The sequence below is a fragment of the Nematolebias whitei genome, chromosome 10 (genome assembly GCF_014905685.2).
Source record: "Nematolebias whitei isolate Nwh7 chromosome 10, NemWhi1, whole genome shotgun sequence".
Classification (NCBI taxonomy): domain Eukaryota; kingdom Metazoa; phylum Chordata; class Actinopteri; order Cyprinodontiformes; family Rivulidae; genus Nematolebias; species Nematolebias whitei.
This window is the reverse complement of record NC_056507.1, coordinates 11,821,101-11,837,276: the sequence shown is the minus strand read 5'-3', so window position 1 is coordinate 11,837,276 and position 16,176 is coordinate 11,821,101. Positions and strand designations below refer to the sequence as shown.

At 40.1% G+C, this 16,176-nt stretch overlaps 1 protein-coding gene across 1 annotated transcript in view; it reads right to left on the bottom strand.

Annotated features, from left to right (window-relative positions):
- kiaa1549la (KIAA1549-like a) overlaps nt 1-16,176 on the bottom strand; it is a 131,872-nt gene that overhangs the window by 75,640 nt on the left and 40,056 nt on the right. The window contains exons 2-4 of the mRNA XM_037683361.1: nt 11,448-12,077; nt 5,889-6,716; nt 4,933-5,048 (exon numbers count right to left, since the gene is read on the bottom strand). Coding sequence (XP_037539289.1) covers nt 4,933-5,048; nt 5,889-6,716; nt 11,448-12,077 — 1,574 coding nt within the window. The remainder of the gene's footprint in view (nt 1-4,932; nt 5,049-5,888; nt 6,717-11,447; nt 12,078-16,176) is intronic.

Sequence of the window (16,176 nt, the reverse complement as noted above, 5' to 3'; positions counted from 1 at the left end):
AGATAGATAGATAGATAGATAGATAGATAGATAGATAGATAGATAGATAGATAGATAGATAGATAGATAGATAGATAGATAGATAGATAGATAGATAGATAGATAGATAGATAGATAGATAGATAGATAGATAGATAGATAGATATAGATAGATAGATAGATAGATAGATATAGATAGATATAGATAGATAGATAGATATAGATAGATATAGATAGATATAGATAGATATACATATTTGGCCACCCCGATTATTTGAGGAAATTGTTTTCTATTTTTTACAATGTTTAAATGTATAGTTTCCTCAAATGATTGGGGTGGCTGAAAATTAATCAAAGGTGGCCACCATTGGCCACCCCCTGGCTCCGCCATTGCACCTGCTGGTTGTTAAATTTGCTCCTTCCACTCACCAGTATCTGTCACTCTCCGCTGCCACAGACAAAAAAAAAACTTCTGTTTTTATAAACAGTGCATCTCCTGCCCACTTGAATATTTTGCAGCAAAAATGTTAAACATTTACTTCCATTCCCTGTTCAGCTCCAGTCCAGAAAAACACTCTATCTTGAAAACTACCGGTACAAGCATCACTATTCAGATCCTTCCGCGATGAGGGACACTGGTGTATCGTTTCTTTTGTTTAACCTTTGTTTTGCGTTTTAGATGGGCAAAGTTGGACCTGACCGGGCATTGCCCTCAGAATTGCTCATCAAGCTGGCCAGTGTAGTGAGTGATTCCATTAAACAATACGTTAAACCTTGCTTCCTGCTAACTTCCTGGTGTTTAACCCACTCTGATCAGTCAGGATTTGATCACCGCTGCCTCAAAATTCTGCCTCTTTGTAAAGATCTGCACTTTTTTTGTTGCTGTTTTCTTTTTTCTCCTCTCAACTCATTAATCTTGGTTATTATTTCATTAAAGTCTGTGTTATTAGATGGGGATCTGAGGAATGTGTCTGTTTGTGGCTGTGTGCAGCAGGGGGTAGATGAAAGTGGACTGGGAGCTCAGAGACACTGACTCACTCCCCGGGATGGCTCACAAAAACAACTGGATAAAAATAGAAGAAGCAGATGGAAAGAAGACAGAGGACAGACAGAACATGAGATGAAGGGAGACTGGTGGACAGACAGGCACAACAAGCAGACCAGCAGACAGGCGGGACTGAACGGTTGGCAGGAAATCGATCGGCTCAGGCCGAAGGTGAAATCTTATCAGGGAGGAGAAGGAGGAGAATACATGAGAAATGTAAATACTGAGAAAGAAACAGAAAGGAAGAGGAACAAAAATACCTGTGGTTGAAAAGTATACAGTATAACAAATGGAATATAAGCAATACCACAGATATGATGCAAGAAAAAAAAAAAAAAAAAATTATAGCAAATAATGTAGTCTTTTTTATCAGGTTATAATTATTTTGAATTAGTCACCTCTCCCTTAGTTTGTTTCATTAAAGAGGTGGACAAACAGGAGGAGAAAATGTGTCACTGAGTAGAGAATTGTAAAATGATACAAGTAGAACTCCCAACACATAAAAAATAAAGTTTGTCACAAATAAGACAAAAAGTAGCTTCAGATTTTGACCAAAATGCAGCAGCAAACACTTCACAAGAGCTGATCCAGTCTTACATCAACAGAAAACTGCTGCAATAAGTCAACTTTGTACTTAAAGGTGAAAAATGGATGAATATTTCTCAGTTTCGTTTATTTGTTTGTCTGACTTATTTGTTGTAAGATTTCTTGCAGCCTTCTTCTCAACTTCTGTCTATCATCAGGTGGCTCCAAAACGCAGAGTCAGACAACGCAGGAGAAAACTCTGAGTGGGGAAACTAAAACTTTGATTAATAAACAAAACAAACATTCACAGTGTTGTTGTGCAGAAGGGCAAGAAGAACAAAAAACCACAAGAAACAGAACAACAAACTGATGAAGTAATGAGAAAAGAGAGTACGAACACGGAGGGGTGATTAGCAAGTGACTGCAGCTGGTAAACAACGGGCAAGTGAGTGATGAGGAGCAGGAAACAGAACCAACTAAATGGAAACAATGTCAAATGACAGCTGAAGACAACGCATATCTGAATAAAACAAGAAAAACGAGTTTGCAGCAATTTGTTGAAGCTAAAACTGAATTGTTAAATTTAAATCAAGCAGAGAACAAGCTCTAATTAGCTAAACCATAGCTTATAGATGAAATTAACAAAGTAAGAGCTAAAAGCTAACATTGACAAAAGAGTAACTACAATTTGCAAAACTGTAGCTAAAATGAACAGAACGGTAGTCAAATGGAAAAAGTAAATAAATGGTAACCGGACACTAAAAGTAGGAAAACGCTAGCTAAAAGCTAAAAGTAGTACATTATTATTTTAGTTATTATAAACAGTTAAATATTTAGAAAGTATAATAAAAGCAAAGATCAAAGCACCCATCCCCTAAATGAGCTGAATATAAAAAAATGGACTTTTGAAATAGCACAAAGTATGCAGAGATAGCTTGACTGCAAAAAAAAACTTAAAGAAGAAACTGTAAGAAATTATAAATATGTCAAAAAACAAACACAAACCCCACAGGTTTAAGACACTTATTGGCTGTTTGCGTCTGCAAAAGGAAACGATACAAACCAAAGAGCAAACAAATAATAAATTTACTCAAACCTTTTTAAATGTTTAAGACAAAAAGGCTGAATAAAGAAGACCGGTCTGGTCCTCACAGTAAATAAAAATAAGTAAATATAAAGTTTTTAAGTAACCAACATGAGAGTTTTGTGTTGAGCAATATTAATGCCTAAAGAAAAGAAGCTAAATCAGTGTTTTGTTTAAAAAAAAAAAAAAAACATGTTCAGTTTTACTTTCACTTGGGTAATTATTCAGATTTAAACACATCTGCTGTTTCCTCCTCCTGCAGGTGTAAAAACGTCCTCATAGAAAACTAACTTCACGACCCTGACTGATGAATAACTGCTCGGCTCATTGATGCAAACACTGCTAGTCTCTGGAGACTCCTTTCCACTTATTAACGTAGCGCCTACTGCTGCAGGACCTCCTCGTAGTCTCAGAGTGACTCAGCAGTTTAGGAGTTGAACTTTCTCTGCACGGGACTCAGGAGGCGGGAAGCATTTTTAGGTTCAAACACTGACTGGATAAAGGCTGGTTTACACTTCATAAGTGCTGAAACTGTGCCTTGCTGACGTACCGTATTTTCTGGCATATAAGTCGCTCCGGAGTATAAGTCGCTCAAGTCGCACAAGTCAAAAAAAGAGAAATGAAGAGGAAAAAAAACATATAAGTCGCTTCGGCGTGTAAGTCTCATTTATTATGCGTTACCACTGACCCGTCACGTTTATTATGCATTTATTTAATAGTCAAAACAGCTTCATTTTGCCTGGGTGGCACGGTGCCATCCATCCATCCATCATGGCCGGAGCCGCTAGCTCTCCAGCGTTCTTCCGCCTGCACCAGCTGAGTGAAGCAAAAGCGCACGGGAGGACTCACTGTTGCAGTTCTTAGAAATTTAAAGAGTCAGTCAAAAATTGCATTATGAATGTGGAAAATAAACGTATATAAGTTGCTTCAGCGTATAAGTCACAGGACAGGTCTATGCAAATAAACTGTGACTTTTATGCCAGAAAATATGGTGGCTGCTTGATTAAAATTGCATGTTTTTTTTCTTCTCTCTCCAGCTCCAATTACCAATTTTATGCACAACCCTCCATCAAAAGAAGTATTGTCTTGTAGGACATGCACCAAGTGTTGTGTGGTTGGTCAGAACTCCGTGGGTGTGTTTATGTGGAAAGGTGTAAGGACAAGTTCCTGAACTGTCTGTTGGAAACGTTGGTGGTCTCTTTTTAGTGACAAATTTACAAAAATAGCACTTCTCCTTGGTTAACAGCAGAAATACCAGATGTTCCTCCTCCAACTTCTCCATTATCAAATAATCAGTTGTCTTACCTTTAGTGTACCATGTAGTTTCCATGATAACTACCAGCGCATCATTAGAAAGATAACATTAAAAACATGTTGAACAAAAGAGTCCAAATTTACACAACTGTTTTTTTCTGTTTATATTTTCTACTTATTTTCAAAGTACCTGTAATTTTTTTTCTACAGACTCTGTTCTATTTTATTTTTTCACATACAAAAACGTTTAGCTCATTCAGGAGATGGGCGCTGTACATTTTATTATTTGTAATTTTTATACTTGTTGCATTGTTTACCTTTATTACACAGCTATACTCTATAGGAAACATTAATATCGCTTAAGATTGTTTGAAAAAAAAATCGTTTTCTTTGGTATCTGTTCCAGCAGACTGATTTGATTGAATAATTGAATGATCCCATTTTTACCGGAGTATCTTTTTACTACATGTTGGGCTCTGAGCAGCCCAAGTTAACGTGGGATTTAAAACAAACATATAAGATGTTTATTCATATATAGAGAGAGCGAAAGACCAGTTTGATCGTTCACCAAACGGAATGATGGAGAGGTAAACTGTTGTCCTACGAGACATTAACCTTATTCTTTACCAACCAGAGTCAAGTGCCGACACCCTGTACCTTCTGAGCACTAACCGGGATTAACCAGTTGCTGTTGTGCAGTCACTATCCACTTTTCTCTCATGGCCACAGATTATTAACCTTGGATCTGTGGTCACAGCCTTTCCAAACCAGGAAGTTAATTTTCTGCCTGCTGCCTTTCATGGACCGACTCATGTCTTAGCATTACTTATAGCACTTTTCCAGTCTGCAGAAAAACAATTAGCACCCAGTAATATCTTAATGAGAAGAGCTATCTTACACACTGTAAACGCTGACTCTAACTGACCTCTGACCTCATGGTATTTATCCCCTAAACACTCAACACTGTCCCATGTCGGGTAAAAGCCACTAAAGCATGTTTATTAGCTGAGACATATTGTGTGTGCTGTATTTGAGAAACACCGACCTGTGCGCTGGCGTTGGAGTCATTCAGGGCTCTCTGCAGGGCATGACTCAGTCCTTTTGATAGGTTCTGTTTCAGGATCAGGTCCAGACGGTTTCTGCGTAGCTCAATAGACAAAACTGTGGAGGTAAAAAAAAAAAAAAAAGTCAAAAGGAGCCCAATGATGATAGGCATAAAGAGATAGGAACTGTTCCTCTAATATTAGTGGTGTTGTGTGCTGTCAGTATCTTACCTGCAGTGGATATTAATTATAGGGGTTTAATTTTGGAGAATCTGAGATTCTCACATAGATGTGACACCAACTGACTTTCAAAAGACAAATTAATTTATGTTGTTTAGATAAACGTTTTGTGATTTTTTTTAGATTAAATTGCTTGAATTAAATAGTTAATTTAACTTAATATAATCTATACTGTCAATTTACTGCCCCCTCTCTTGTATATGAGTCCTCGAGGCTCAATGGGATTAACCTGTCTAAATAAAGGTTGAATGAAAATTTTGTAGCCCAGCCTTGCCTGCACAACCAACCACAAATTGTGTTCTTATTATGGATCTAATGGTCCCAATGGACAATCTATGGTGTAAAGCTGATGCAAAATAAACACAGTATAATAAATACAGTCCTATAAATCTATCACCTGAAACTCTATAAAGGATTTGAGGTTTGACTAAAGATGGCACAAATTGGCTCCTAAATGGACCCTACTCAGAGTAAATGTCACCTTAACTCCTCAGTGGCATCTTCTCTCTGGTTTTCCATCAATCTGACTGTTTTCTAATGCAGGTAAGATACTAAATGCTCATAACTACTTCAGACAACCCCTCTTTTAATAATCTTAGCTATCTCGTTAATAATTAGTTGGTCTCAACTTTCCAACTTTTATTTCTAACGTCTAAATGTATCTTCAATTTTCTGAAGTTGTTCTAGAACTTCTAGAGATGACAATAATGTCTCATACCCGTTTTGACCCAGAACCTCTCGGTCACGTTGCAGGGTAGATGAATGTCCTCTGCGCTGGTGGTGGAGAGGGTGTGTGCGGTTGTTGTCAGAGGGGGTGTAGTTTGGACTGGGATGAACACAGTGGTGTCCGGTGCTTTAGTTGTGGTGGTGGTAGTTGTTGTGGTTGTAGTAGGGGCAGCAGTAGAAGTAGTTGATGCAGTGGTGGTGGTAGTAGTCGGAGCTGGAGTGGTAGTTGTAGTGGTTGTGGTGGTTGTGGTTGGGGGAGCGGTTGTCATGGGGGTGGTAGTGGGGCTGAATGTAGTTGTAGAGGTTGTTGTTGTTGTTGTGGGTGGAGCTGTAGTCGTTGTAGCGTTGAGGCTTGTCGTTTCCTGCGTGGTCGCAGGAGCAGTTGTGGCGTTTGACGGTGAAGCTACGGCGCTCCCCGTGATTGGCGCCTGCGTCGTCATCTCTGCGCTCACAACAGTAGACGTGGTTGTCGAGGGTGTTGTCATGGTTGCAGTCGTCAGCTTCAGGCTGTCGCTCGTCGCAGTGTCCTCGCTCGTGTTTTGCGACGCTGTGGTGGATTCTGTTGGCGTCTGTGTTCCTGCGGTGGTGGGGAACGGTACCGTCGAAGTGGCGGTCGGGGTCACTGTGGTGGTCGGGGTCACTGTGGTTGTGTCCTGCGAGGTGTTTTTGAGGCGGACAGGCATGGTGGTGTTCCACTGATGGGTGGAGAAAGGGCTGGTGATGTTGGCGGGAAGCGTGATGTCGTGGTCGCCCACTGTGGACAACAGGGATTCAGGTACAGTGGGTAGATCCCAGGCTGGGAGGCTGCTCACAGATTCCTCTGCAAGGAGTGAAAAACAAGCAAACTTGTGTTAATTATTGATTAAATAGTCATAAAAACTGAAACGTTTACTATACATGTGCTGCTGTTTTAGTCCGTTTTTTCTACATTTGCTGATAAAATTATACAGATTTAACCTTTCAGATACAATTTATACCTTTACTATGGAAGGTAAGATTGATTTTAACAACCATTATTAATGTTGATGTAATTTTCTTTACATCATGAGTTGACTGTTCAGTTATCTCAAGATAGCCAGGCTACTTTTTGTTTATCTCACAAATATGGATATGGTGCAAAGGAGAAATGTTCAGGAAAGGTTGGTTTGAACTAAGATTTCACCTTCCCAACATACACAATGATTTCTTTTGGCTGCTCCATTCTGCAGGGTCACCGCATCGCACAAACTCATGGTTAACAAAAGCTCTAACAACCCTCAGGGGGGAGGGGAAGCAGAGTGATTTAAGCTACTGTACATGTAATATCGCACAAAAAAAAGATGCTAATTACACAATTTAAAAAGCCTGAAACTGCTCTGCACTTTTACGTTTGAACTGAGAAAAAAAAAAACAGTTGTCTTTTAAGAGCTCATATTTTGCACCAACATACAAGCTTCTCAAAGTCTAAATAAATAAATATATTAAGCTGTTATTTTTTTTAAAAAAGCATTATTATCTCAATATAATTACCGTATATAAATAACTTGTCCTATAGATAAAAGGTCATAGACTTCTAAATATGTCCCTTCTCAGCTTCCATACTGTCTTTATTCCAAGTGTTTCATAGTTTTATTTCTCCTTCATCCACTAGTCTTTACTATATTAGATCAAATATACACCAACAGTCTTTGGCAAATATTCTCTGGCTTCTTCTTTGTTAGTTAGTCAAACACTAAACTTAAGATCAAACAAATGTCAACAAAACTAAGTTATTGCAACTTGTGTCACAACTTTTTTAACTTGTGGGTCATTTTTTTCAGTAATTTTTTTTTTGTTGTTGTTGAAGTCAAACAAAGCCTGATGTTTTTCCACTTGTCCTTCCTTCAGGTCAGTGCAGCACCAAGCAGGAGAGCAAAGACAACAATAATCTCAAGTGATAAAAAGAATATGATGATGAGCTGCTCACAAATGTATTGAACCAAAACTGGCAAACAAATTCTGATTTTTTTACATTTTACTAAATAAAATCTTCAATGATTCCTTGTTGTTTTCCATCCTTCAGACTCATCTGCTTTGTGCTTAAATCTTCCTCGCCTGCATCCACGTCCCTTTATTCCAGGTCTACTGGTCTGCAGGTCTACAAGTCTTCACTCCAGGTCTAAAGGTCTGCAGGCCTACAGGTCTGCAGGCCTACAGGTCTGCAGGTCTACAGGTATGTAGGTCTGCAGGTCTGCAGGTCTACAGGTTTGCAGGCCTACAGGTCTGTAGGTCTACAAATCTGCAGGTCTACAGGTCTGTAGGTCTACAGGTTTGCAGGCCTACAGGTCTGCAGGTCTACAGGTATGTAGGTCTGCAGGTCTGCAGGTCTACAGGTTTGCAGGCCTACAGGTCTGTAGGTCTACAAATCTGCAGGTCTACAGGTCTGTAGGTCTACAGGTTTGCAGGCCTACAGGTCTGTAGGTCTACAAATCTGCAGGTCTACAGGTCTGTAGGTCTACAAATCTGCAGTTCTACATGTCTGTAGGTCTACAGGTATGTAGGTCTGCAGGTCTGCAGGTCTACAGGTTTGCAGGCCTACAGGTCTGTAGGTCTACAAATCTGCAGGTCTACAGGTCTGCAGGTCTACAGGTCTGCAGGCCTACAGGTCTACAAATCTGCAGGTCTACAGGTCTGCAGGCCTACAGGTCTGCAGGTCTACAGGTCTGCAGGTCTACAGGTATGTAGGTCTGCAGGTCTGCAGGTCTACAGGTTTGCAGGCCTACAGGTCTGTAGGTCTACAGATCTGCAGGTCTACAGGTCTGTAGGTCTGCAGGTCTGCAGGTCTACAGGTCTGCAGGCCTACAGGTCTGTAGGTCTACAAATCTGCAGGTCTACAGGTCTGTAGGTCTACAGGTCTACAGGTCTGCAGGTCTACAGGTCTGCAGGTCTACAGGTCTACAGATCTGCAGGCCTACAGGTCTGTAGGTCTACATATCTGCAGGTCTTCAGTCAGCTTCACGCCGTTCCAACTGCAGCTGAACTCCTTCAGCTCCTGTGTCAGCTCCGTTTGCACACCCAGCTACTGTTTTACAGCTGCGTGCTTCAGCTGCAGCCACACATTTTTCACCTCCATTGCTGTTGCTACATTCACTAATTTTAAAACAAATTTTCATCCAACAGTTTGTCACTGACTCCAATCCAGATCAGATCTTAATAATTTAACAATAAACCTCAGGACAGTGTCCTGCTCAGAAAATGTCTCATGATGCTTCTTCCACAAATCCAGGGCTAATCCAACAGAAAAATGCTATACCCTAGTTAGTTTTGCAGATAATTGAGCTCATATCTGATGAGGAGGTAGCTGAGAGTCAGCTACAACACATCTTGCAATATTGCATCAAATTATGCTTAAGACCAAAACGGTTACAACTTTGTCATTTCCATCTTACAGTGAGATGATCTCAGTCTAAACTCTGGCATTAAAGGCAGTGGACGACATGTCGTCCTTCAAGTAACATTAAGCCTTTAATATCTTTACATTTTTTAAGCTAGAAATTGGAGTTTTCTGTCTATCAAATTGACACCTTGTTGCTAACGCACTAAACAAACAACACCATATAAAAAGATGCATTTTGAATGTGCTTAATGTAAAAAACATAATTGTATTTAATGAAGCAGATCAATAAAAGAAACAGTTTGGTTTATAAAGACTATAAAACTGTTAAAAACTGCAAGGGCTCAGTTGTCAGTTTTTCATTATAAAGTAGGAAGGAAGAAAGCTCAAAGGTTTGTTTCTAACCAGACAAAATCAAAAAGCACAGCAGTCTTATTTAATGTTTTGACCCCAGAGGAATGTTAATGTCAAGGTGTGTTCAATCCCTCTGCCATCTAATATGAAATGCATGAAGGAGGAAATCAATCCTTCCAGCTGGAGCTCCACATTCAGTCTCATCCTCCCTGAGCATCCCCAAGGAATTCAAACATCAGCTTTCTGATCAGATATGAAACACTCAACAGGAAGAGTTACCTTGTTGATGATGTTACTGTGAGATGTAGCAGTGATGGTGAAATGGAGGATGAGGAGGACAACAAAGATGATGATGAAGACGATGAACGATAAAGGTGATGACAAAACGATGATGATGGGATAAAGCAGATGATGGTAGTTTATGACGCCATGATGATAAAGAGGCTGGAAACAGCTGGATGACAGTCAAGAAAAAAAAATAATTACAAGCAGTTTTACCACAGAAAGGCAGTAAATCTCTTAAAAGAACTCATCATTCATGTTGCACTAATATGGATTAGAGAAAATCAGCTGATGTGAGTAAAGTTTGCTCAAACATGGACTATGAGTGCATAATTAGGCAGTAGTTAGTCTGAAAAAAGTCAAAACAGATTTAAAAAATGACAATTTCAGAGCAATGAAAGAATTCCCAATCATGGCTCATGTTTTTAGAGAAAACAGGCTTTATGGTACCAGTATATTACTAGCTGATTTATCATTTGAGCGCTGTCAAATGATGTTGAATAAATATGGTTTAAATGCAAGCGAGGATGATAGTGTCTGAAAAGCAGCAGAGCTGTATTTTGTTGGAGATGTGTATTCAAACGTGCAGAGAATTCTGTCCAATTTTGCTAATTTTGCTAAAGGTTTGTGCAAATTTCTTATTCAATAAAGCAAAAATCTGTATATTTTCTTGCTATTTTTTGTCTCCAACTCGTAACAGTACAAAGAGATACACTTGTATATCATCATTTTTAGTGGAAACACTACATGGTGCGTTTATGGTTGAAGAAAAACAAAATAAATGGACAATAAATTAAATAATAATTATAAATTAAATATAGATTGTTGAACAAACCAGCAACAGATCAGTGCCGTCAAAGTCTGCGAGAAAAGCTCATTCATTTCATGATTTTTGTCTTGATTGTGTTGCTGCTCAGGCAGAAACATTTGATCTCCAATAAAGCAACTTTCCAGGAAATTAAAAACAAAATCTTTCTTTTCAGTTAGCAGACTTTATTAGACGTAACGAGCCAACAAATTCAGGCCACCTTCATAAACCTGTTTGCAAACTACAAACTTATGCTAACTAGTTCAACCAAAACTAATAAACTTTACACTGAAATCAATATCCTGTCAGGGTGATTAAGTAAAAAGAACATTTGAAGGCAAAGATAAATGTACCTGTCTGATTTACCTGTCTAAATAAAGGTTGAATGAATGAATGAAAAAATGACTGCTTTGTATTTTATTTAGAGGAAGGTTTTGTTTTAGAGTTGTTGTTTTTTTGGCAGTGGGTTTATGTTGATTTATACCAAAGAATAATTTGCAGTTTGCTAAAAAGCAGCACACCAACTCACCTGTTTCTTGCACTTTTGCCTCCTGAATATTTGTCTTTTAGGAGAGTTAAGTTTTTAAAACTTCATGTAAATAGAGCATGGATTTTATTTTTTAAACAAGCACATTCTCAGCCAGTGGGAATCAAAGATGTGAGGATCTGTGCAACATTAGAGCTGATAATTATCGATAAAGTGTTTATTATTTTGTTATATCATATTTCTTTATGAATAAAAAGCTAACACGTACCAAAACTGTTGTTGTCGGAGGCGTTGTTGTTCCCAAGAACCACAGAAACATTGGCTGTTGTTGCTACACGACTGGATGGAGAGGAGGAAGAGGAGGCCACAGAGGATGCTTTTGTTGTGGAGGAGGATCCGGCCTTGGATGATGAAGACATGGTTTTGGTCCAAGCAGCTTTGGACAGCAGCCCTAAAGGTTTCCTAACCGTTGGAGTCTGCAGCTCTGCCGTCTCTGTCAGCGCAGTCAGAACCGATGAGAAGACCTCCTCTCTCCGAACCTCTCCTCCCTGCTCCTGCCCCAGCATGGGAGTCAGGTCTCCGAGGACCCCCTCCTCTGCATCGACAGGCCTCCAGCCTGCTTGGGCCCAAGCATGAGTTTCTGTCATGATCCCCGTCTCTGCAAAGACTTTCCCACCTGCCCCGGCTTCTGTTTCTGTCCAGACGGCCGTTCTCGCCTCGGCGAACACTTTACCCTCGGGCCAAGGTCTGAGTTCAGCATCAGGACCAACAGCAGGGGCGGCGGCATCTTTAACCTGAGCTCTGGCTCTGAGCTGAAGAGGCGCAGTGAGGTTGGGGGGCACCGTAGGGTCCCGAGGTGAGTCAGCCTGCTGAGCTGATGTGTAATGATCTTCCTTGGCTGTGGAGGAAAGGAAAAGTGGAAATAACATTTAATTGGAAAGTGTGGACAGCAACAAGATGGTGGGCAGTTTGACTCATCGGTCTGACAGGCCAGACCATAACATCATATCTACCATACACACACACACACAGCTGGAAACCTCAGATCATTTGTTCTCATTAGGCCACTGCAACTGCTCAGGGGTTTAACCTGCTCTGACTTTGACCAGACTCCTGAGGAAAACAGCCGAACAAACAGAGCCTGCAGTTTGTTCCTGCTTCCTTCCTCCACATCACAAATCCAGAGAATTAAAATATTGTGAAGCAGCATTACTGGTGGAAATAGGTCACTTATGTTTTAGAGGATAAAGCATAGGGAATTAATTTTTCAGTTCCAGGATCTGTGAATTAGGACACACACACGCCCTAATCAGCTATGATTTATACTAAACCAGATCCTTTAGGTTAGCCACACAAACTTGTAGATTTATTATTCTGGGAACAAACACGCAAGGCTCAGCTCCTCGCTCAGTCAAAACCGGGGTGGAATATATTTCCCGAGCAGAAAACAGGGGCCGGCTATATTTATAGGTCATCTGAGTCATTTTTCATTGAAACACCAAAAGATACAAGCATTTGAAGCATGTAGGGGAATATTCTGTCACAAAATTTAGCTTCAGCCTTTAGCGGCGATCTGCAAACCGTCTTCATGTTCTGAGAAGAGCCGAACGGTTTGGCAGACGGAGGCGATTAGCTCGTCTAATGCAGTCAATCTCAAAGGCACCTTCCCTCTGAGGAGTTGAGAGAGGAGGAGAAAGCAGCGCTTACTGTCTGACTGGACCACTAGCCGAACCACTAAGTGGCACAAGACTTATTTCAGCCACTCATTTGTCTGAAAGTAAAAAGATTTTAGCTTTAGTGTGACTCTGAGCTAATGGTCCTCACAGAATGGATCCAGAGCAAAATGAAGACTTATCTGGACCCAAATTTATTGTTAAATTTCAGTGAAATATATAGTTTTTCATTATTATTATTCCAGTAATTTATTTCAGGCAATGCACCTTTTCAATCCAATGCACATTCTAGCATTTATGCTAATTAGTTTTAGGTGGTACTGCTTTTCTACAACTTGCGGTACCGTATTTTTCGGACTATAAGGCTCACCAGATTATAAGGCGCAATATCAATGAACGGGTCTGTTTTCATACATAAGGCACACCGCATTATGAGGCGCATTAAGCAAAAAAAGTTAATTTTGACAGGTTTTTGAGCGCCGTGTACCACATAAAATCAGTTCAAGGTCAGTAAGTCCAACCAGAATTAATGCATAAGATGCACCAGATTATAAGGCTCACTGTTGATTTTTGAGAAAATTAAAGGATTTTAAGTGCGCCTTATAGTCTGAAAAATACAGTAATTTGTTTCATAGCGCAGCTTTTCCTGCATTTACTGAAATACTTTTTAGGCCACACATCTTTTCTTTCATTTGCATTATTTATTTTAAGCAGTACAATTTTTATTTGTTTCTATTTGGGGGGGGGGGCAACACAGCTTTTATAGTATTTGCGGAAAATCATTTTAGGCAGTGCAGCTTTTCTACAAGTCATGGTAATTTTGTGTCGTGCATTTACGGTCATTCTTTTTCGATGGCACAGCTTTTCCAGCATTTATGGTAACTCGTTTTCCGCTGCGCAGTTTTTCTAGAATATACGGTAACTCATTATAAGCAGACCAGCTTTAATTGCTTTTGCAATAATCGTTTTAAGGGATTTAAACATACTTCATGTATTCTGGATCTTTGCAGGAGAATTTCTTGAGGCAGACCTCGTTGAATTTTAATTGCAAACCGCTGCTCCGAGCTTCCACGTACATCATCATTACATGGAAGCAAACGCTGCACAACGTGCGTCTGTATTTATTTAAACATATCTATTTATTATAAATTTCAACCCGTGCTCGTTTCAGCTCGCCAAGCCCGTATGTGTGTCACACTTTTCCCACGCTCACCGAGTCTCTGCAGAGGATCGGTTAATTAAAAGACGATGATTCGGAGCTGGAGAGGCTTTGCGGAACAAGCTCAAAGCTTAGCTGCTGCATAACCTCTGGAAACCTTCTATAAAGCATTTTAAACATCACATCATTAACTACCACCACCGAGCAATCTGTCCCTCGTTACACCACGTCATGTCATAAATGTCATTACAGGAGGAATTAATACACCGACGGTTTCTGCTGGAGCTTTTGTGAGCTCAGAGTTTGTGTTTATGAGTCACTTTCAAGGAGGAGAAAAAAAGACAAAGTTAGAAATGACAGGGGCAATGGCTCCGTGCACCACAGGGTAAGCAGCATGCCGAATAGACTTAACCTAAAAGTCATCCTTCTTCTGGTTCAGATTCATCTTTTTTTAAAGCTGCTGATGTTTTTCTCTCACCAGTTAAATGTGGAAAAATGAACAAGTTCAGCCTGAACACATTCACTGCTTTGATGAAATGAAGCAAATACATTTAGGAAGACGTTAACATAAGCATCTAATACCAGTAGATCATCTTGGATGTCACATTATTCATATGATAAATTTCAGATTAAATTTATACGTATTTCAGATTAGTGGATTGTTTTACCTCACCCACACCGATGTGTTTTTTAACCCAGCAGGAAATACGTCTGAGTGCTGACTAAACTCCACTAAACTCACAATATTTATTCATAACAGACCAATATTTATCCCAGGAATTAGACTGAGCCCCAAACAGAGCTAATGTTAGCGTGATTATAGGATTCAACAGATGTCAGCGACAGAGTATTAAATGAATGCCAAACGAAGACGCACTGACATGATAATATTTTATTGCCCGCCACCAAAAGGGAGATTTTGCCTGTTTGTGTGTTCACTTCTGTCTATTAGCAAAATATCTCATGGAACAGAGAAAACTCAGAAAACAATCACTGTATGGCAGTCCTATGCAAGATAACTGCCACAGATAATTGACATTAGCAAACACAAAAATGGCTGTAAGTCAAACTAAAATTGGTATGGTAGTGGCTGAGAGTCATTAATCCTGCAAAATCTTGCAATATTGCTATTTTGTATTTTCAATTTTTGACCAAATCATCTATATCTCTGTGCTTTTTCAACACACATGAGATGATCTTGGTTTCAAACTCTGGTAGGAAAGCCGGAGGGTGATGTGCATTTCTTCCTTTAAGTAATGCTGGTATGAATTAATGAAGTGTGTGATGGATGTGAGAGCTGCACCAGATCCAAGACGGTTAGCAGTGTTTTATCCTACAACATTGGCCTCTGGCTGGGAGCAGCATATGTGACTCTCCATCCAGACCTCCAACAAAACGCCAGGAAGAAGGAACCTCTACCGAGAACAAATATGGCTGGGATGGATAGGCTGGATGTGCCGTAGAACACTGTGGATTAAAAATGGATAAAAATGGATCGCACAAAAAGCCTGACCTGCTTTAGCTTTTTTAGAAACAAAACACGCAGGACCTGCTTTACATCTTTCCATGAGAGAACGTTCGGCTTACAGCAGATTACGGGAATCATCACATGGAAGTGGTGCACAAAGCACCGCCGGCCATTTACCGGACTTTAAGCTCGAGTCATGTTCTGTACCAAAAACTGCCAGCTGGATCTGATGATGGCCCATAGCGTCAGTGCAACGCTACAAGCTCTCGGACCCATAAGCTCTTCCAGGTTACGTTTTAATGTTTAGAGTCTGTCCTCATGGTTATTAACATTACTGGCGTTTATTAGACCGAGCAAAACAGTAGATCCCAGCAGCCTCGCTGACAGCAAGCAGGACGGGTCAGGTGCCAAACACAGGAAGTGTGAAGGTGGAGTCGAGCCAAGTGGTCCTCGGCTCAGAGAGAGAAAACTGAGGAGGGGGACTGTGGATACCTCAATACGCCAACGAGCCATCTGCTAGAGGCAGCTTTTTATTTCAGTAATTATTCCAAATACCAGATAAAAATAATGCACGTCCTAATCTCAGTCTCAGAGCCACAGCAGACAAAATTCATCAATAACTTTGCCATATTCAGTCAGCCTGCAGAACGAAGAAGTCTCTCTTTGGCTGAGAAAATAGTTTAATCAGAATGTATGT